Source organism: Aspergillus fischeri, genomic scaffold (genome assembly GCF_000149645.3).
Source record: "Aspergillus fischeri NRRL 181 1099437636247 genomic scaffold, whole genome shotgun sequence".
Classification (NCBI taxonomy): Eukaryota; Fungi; Ascomycota; class Eurotiomycetes; order Eurotiales; family Aspergillaceae; genus Aspergillus; species Aspergillus fischeri.
In genome coordinates, this window is record NW_001509772.1 from 2,835,519 (window position 1) to 2,841,518 (window position 6,000).

Consider the following 6,000-nt stretch of genomic DNA (forward strand, 5'->3'; position numbering starts at 1 on the left):
AGATGACTAAAAGGACCTTTAGTGCTTTATAGCACAGATTTAAGAGAAAATAAATATTAACCTTAACCACTTCCTAACGCCGCAGAGCTGGATAGCTTATATAAATAACCACCTGAAGGGTGTGCTGTACGCCCAGATTCTCCCTTATATTAAGAAGGGAATCTGCACCCTTAACAACTACTAAGACATCCTGGACATCCTGGAGCGCGCCTTTAGTAACCCTAATCATATAAATAATGCCCGTAATGAGCTATTCAGCCTGTGTTAGACTAATAAAGAGTTTGGCACCTTCTTTGCTAAATTCCAATGCCTAGCCCTGGAAGGTGAGATGCCTGAAGAGACCCTGTCCACCCTGCTTAAATAGGCTATTAGTTATAAACTCTAAAGCATGCTCATGCATAACCAGCCTCTAAGCCAGGAGTATTACCAGTTTGCCAGATTCCTGCAGGAGCTTAAGAACCACTGCTGCCAGTACACCACAAACCAGCCTCCTATTATTAAAACCTATACTGTGTCATGGTGCTGCTGTGAATAGGAGTTGGCATTGCTGAGGAGGAATCACATGACCTTAGGAATATCTTCACTGCATAATTCTGAAATCTGTTTAAAGCTCTTTGAGCTATGTCCTGTCTATAGAGCCTGCATGTACCAGCCTACCTGCAGCCTGGGACTGTTAGATAAGGATTAGTATAGCCAGCCTGAGTGTTAACTACCTCTTAACCCACCCCTGCTTGCCTGCAAGCCTGCACCTTGACATTACATAGCTCCAGCCTCAGAGTTGACACTGTCAGAATGCCTGCCCCTCTGCCCCCATTCCTGCCAGGTGCCCCTAAAGAGTTCTCTAAGCACATTGCTAGCCATAGCACTGAATGATATGAATACTGCTACCTAGTGTATGAGTATATCCAGAAAGCTGAATTAACCATCAATGAAGCAAACTAATAAGCTGAATAATCTGAGGCCTAATTCCTGGAACTCCAGCATGAATTCACTGCCTTAGAGTAGAGGCGTGAATAAGAGATTACTAAGCTAAGAGCTGTTTAGTGGTACTAGAAGGAGCAACTACATGAGAAAGAACAGCAGTATATAAAGGCTGCTATAGAAAGGGACCAGGCCCATCACTTAGCTACCCCTACTGTGAATACACCCATATCTATGCCTGTGCATGAGCCTGTTGCTAAGAAGCCTGTAGTTACTCTAGTAGGAGCACCTACATTAATTATTACCCCATCTTCTGAAGCTGCTGGATTATTAGAACAACTCCCCAACCCTGATAAGTTTAAAGGCAACTAAAAGGACCTTTAGCACTTCATAGCCTAGATTCAAGAGAAAATAAATATTAATCTTAACTACTTCCTAACGCCGCAGAGCTGGATAGCTTATGTAAATAACCACCTGAAGGGTGTGCTATATGCTCAGATTCTTCCTTATATCAGGAAGGGAATTTACACCCTTAATAACTACCAAGACATCCTAGACATCCTGGAGCGTGCCTTTGGTAACCCTATCCCACAAGGGTCGGGAACTGTACTAGAGTTCCGTTAGGGTTTTAACTATATTAGGTATAGTAGCTATCTTGGCATGGTACAGTTCTGTTCTTTTCCTTAGGTACAGGGCTGCTACCAAATCAAGATAGAATTTATTGAAATTTTGGTAGCCTTTTAATTCTGGTATAAAGTCTAAGATAGTAAAATTTCAATGGGAAATTCCTTTCTTTAGGTGTGTTATAGCTGCTCCTTTTTTCCAGCCTTATATGATGGGGTTTACTAAGCTGCTGATTAGATAAGGTAAGCATACTAGCTACATAATTCAGGGGCTCATTCAGTATAAGATTATAATCTTATCATCCTAAATCTGTATCTGAATAGATAAGATCTTTATTCTGAATTAATTTCCTATCCCACAGGGGGGCGGCGACTGTACTTGACACCAATATAGGGTTTAGCCCAGAGTGGTTTAGCGGCAGCGGTAACAGGGTAGGGACCGATTTTTGAACTGGGAGGTACAGTTATAGCACCAGATAGAGTCATGCGCATTTCAAATTTCAGCAGGTTACTGGTTGGCTAATTCCACATAATTTGACCAAATTTTAATGGGGAATTCGATGATTTGCGGCTGTGGTGATGGTATGATTCATGTACAGAATTTTGATGTGGTTTAAGTTGCTGCTAAACAGCATGGATCCGAAAAGCACTGCCCATAACCACCCCATGGCTGCAGATGCAGTCGTAGGTAATTTAAATTCAGCCAGCTTACTGATATACTAGTTTTAAATAATCCCACCAAATTTTAATATCAAAACTGATGATTTGTAGTATGGTGACAGTGTATTCAGTCCCCAGGATTTAATGTGGTTCAAGTTCCCGCAGACAGAAAAAGCAATGCCCACAAACAAAATATTCAGGGGCTGAATCCCATCATCATTTAGATAGTTAGTTAAATAGTATTATATTCATCCAACCCATCCATTGAGAATGGAACAGCAGTTATTCATCCAGCTTAACCAGCCACCAATCATTATCTGCCAGACCTGCCACCATGGGGTATGGCTGGCTGAGGTGGAAAGCCATCTCTGGGGGAAAGCCCATCAATTACCCCAGGCCACTGCAAAGCAGATCCATCAGGTCATTCAGAGCTGGGAGGGCGTGGAGCATGACCCCCAAGCCATTCAATGGCCTAGTCAGATTGCCCAGTCAATTCCCCACCTGGATGAATATCCCAATGGGTTATTATGCCAGCGAGACCTGTTCCCCAGGGGTTGAACCGTCCTGCCCTCGATGGGCTTGCGCGCCCCCTGATTGGTCCGTTGCCCTGGCTCCCCCCTCATATCCACCGCGCGTGCTCCCGGTGCGTGCGTGCGTGGGGATACAGCCCCCTGATATGGTGCTGCCCATGTTTCCTACCTCGGCACTCTAGATCCACGCCTTCTTCGCCCTGATATAATCACTAATCACTAATCACTTTACTGTGTGAATTAGCTTCCTAGCTTGTGTTTCAGGTCGCGTTTCCAAGGTCGCGTTTCTAGGTCGTGTTTCTAGGTCGTGTTTCCAGGTCATATTTCCAGGCCGTGTTCAGTGTTCCCAAGGTCCACCTATCCAGGTTATGTTTCTATGTCGCATACCTAATATATCCTAACTAGTAGTGATCTAGTTTCACCTCTATTCTCCTCTTACTGTATATATCCTCCTCTCCTTTTAAATGGACCTATTTCTCTACAATCCCACCTACCAGGTCTGGATCTGCACCGCACCTCGCTGCCAGTATGCCGTCTCACCCCGGACCCTACTGGGCCACCTCCGCACCTGCCACCGGTCCCATCCTACTGTGGCCACGCCTGCTCTCTGTCAGGCGGTGCTGACCGAGATGCTCCAGCGGCCATGGGCAGACCCGAGCCAGGGGCCCTGCCCCCAGCCCTCCACTGGGGACCCCCCCGTGCCAGGCCTGCCAGTGTACCAGGGGCGCGGGTGCCCCCACTGCCCCTACATCTGCCGGGCCCTGGCCGGGCTTCAGGACCACCGTGCCCGGAAACATAAGGACCAGGATGGATACTGGGGCCAGGGTAAACTTTCAGCAGCTCGGGCCCAGGCCCGGGCCCAGGCCTGCCTGGCAGATCGTGTGGTTAGCTGCCAGCGGTTCTACCGTGCTGGGCCAGGGAGCCATTTCTTTGAGGTGACCTGCGCTGCCCAGCCAAGCCAGCAGGCCCTGCTAGCCGCCCCCCAGACCCCTGCTGAGCGCATCCGCGCTCATATAGACCAGGCCCTGCGGGAGGCGGAGGCGGCAGCTACGCTAGTAAATGGCCAGGTCCCTAGCCTAGAAGGCCACCCAACTGAGGTCTCTCCCTGGCTGGAGCTGACCCGCTGGCCAGAGTACCTACGCGGGCAGGATCTAACTGCAGTGGCCCTGCTCGGATGCCCAGCGGACCCAGTGCAGGAGCCCCTGCTTGCCCTATTCAGTGCTAGTATCAAGCGGCTGATCTGGCAGGCCTACCAGACCATCCGGAGCGGCCAGATCAATGAATTTGACCAGGTCCAGATCAATACCTTCTTTCGCGAGCCCGGGGTCTGGAACCGGCCCATCCAGATCCACCTCTGGCCAAAGACCTATCGCCAGTACTGCCAGGTCTGGCAGCGGCTGGTCTGCTTCGCCTACCGCAGCACCAGACCCGACCAGCCCATCCAGCTGCGCCACCAGCTGAACACCACCCAGCTGGCCGCGCTGGACCAGATGGAGGAGTATGGCCAGCAGTTCCTAGCCCTGCGCGCCAAGGGGCCAGAGACCCAACTAGCATTAGAGGCATCACAAATCCCGCAGGAATCCGGGGCATCAGGGGCACCACTGCTAGCACCCCCAGCACCCCCAGCACCCCCAGCGCCCCGGGGACCAGCCGAACCCCTAGGGCCCCCAGCACTACCAGCGCCCCCATCACTATCCCCCCCAGAGGAAAAGGCACAGAACCAGCTGGACCAGGCCTGTCTCACCCTCTCTATTGCCCTCCTGGACCATACCCTGAAGGGGGATCTCTTTGAAAGCACCCTGGTGGCCTTCCTTGCAGTGCTAGGGGTGGACCCCGCACGCCAGACCTTCCGGGAGCCCTACAGCTATACCAGTTACCTCTCCGGACTGGTCAAGATGGCCCAGATGCTGGTGGCCCTGCAGGCAGTCCACCTAACTAGGGCCGGTGCGGTCAGCCACCCTGCAGATGCCCTGGATGAGATGCGCGAGCGCTTCCTGCTGTATGGGGTACGTGCCCCCTTTGGCTGGATCACACGGCTGCGCACCTACGGGAAGAAGATCCAGAATAGCACCACCAGCCTAGGCTATATCTACTGGAGTGATGATGAGCAGACCCTCAGCTATAAAGACCTGCGGCTCAGCATGCGGGGGCTACGCCAGTTCATTGCCGGCCAGGTGCAACTAGCCCAGGCAGACCTGGCACGGCTCTTCCTCCTCCATGAGGAGGAGATAAGGGAGGAGATAGTGCCCCAGCTAGCCCTACATAAGCTGCAGGATGACCCCACGAAGAACCAGCGGGGCTGGAACTTCCTGCAGGACCAGCGGACCCGGGCTGCCCTGCCTACCACAGGGGAACGGTGGCTGCTTGATCGTGTGCTAGGGACTGACTGGCTCCGGGAGGAGTTCCTGCAGCTACACCAGATTGGCCAGCAGGACCAGGTGCTCTGGCAGGCAGGGGCAGTAGACCAGTACCTACAGCAGGTAAAAGTATTCCTAGAGCGCCTGCTTCTGCTAGTCCATATGACTGGGGGGCAGCCAGCCCGGGCCACAGAGCTACTCAGCCTGCGCCATAGCAATACCCTCCATGGCCGCCACCGCAATATATTTATTGAGCACGGGCTCGTGAGCACCGTCACCACCTACCATAAGGGGTATTCTATTAATAACACCACCAAGATCATCCACCGGTATCTGCCAAAGGCCGTTAGTGAGCTAGTAGTCTACTACCTATGGCTTATCCTGCCCTTCTGCCAGGCCCTGCAGAAGCTGGTCTATGGGCAGAAGGGCCCGGCCTCTGCCTTCCTATGGCCGGCGGGGGAGGGGAGCTGGGATAGCAGCCAGCTGCGCAAGGTCCTCCAGCGCGAGGCACGGACCCATCTACAGACCAAGATGAATATCCTGTCCTACCGGCACGCAGCTATTGCCATCTCCCGCGTACACCTGAAATGTGGGGGGTTTAAGCGGGACTATGGGGCAGATGATGCAGCCTTTAATGAGCAGGCTAGCCATGGGTCCTGGATTGCAGGCACTGTATATGCGCGGGGGCTACAGGAGGCACCAGGCCATGTAGAGGCACGACGGCGCCAATACCGGGCCATTAGTCGCGAATGGCATGGGTTCCTGGGGTTTGAGACCTACCTAGGGCCCCGTAAACGGCCGGCGCAGGATGACCTTAGGGTAGGGCAGCCAAAGCAGCAGTGTATCATGGTGGAGATGGATTATGATTAGGCCCTAGGGATAGAGGGAAGTATTTATTTTAATACAAGT

At 52.2% G+C, this 6,000-nt stretch overlaps 1 protein-coding gene across 1 annotated transcript, besides 2 other annotated features; it reads left to right on the forward strand.

Moving 5' to 3' along the window:
• Positions 1-2,991: 2,991 nt before the first annotated feature.
• Positions 2,992-3,053: a microsatellite.
• A 145-nt stretch (positions 3,054-3,198) lies between these two features.
• NFIA_042130 (uncharacterized protein) lies at positions 3,199-5,961 on the forward strand (the record flags this gene model as incomplete). Its single annotated transcript, XM_001266531.1, has 1 exon — positions 3,199-5,961. The coding sequence occupies one exon, from the start codon at positions 3,199-3,201 to the stop codon at positions 5,959-5,961; it is 2,763 nt and encodes a 920-aa protein (XP_001266532.1).
• Positions 4,341-4,374: a microsatellite.
• Positions 5,962-6,000: the final 39 nt, after the last annotated feature.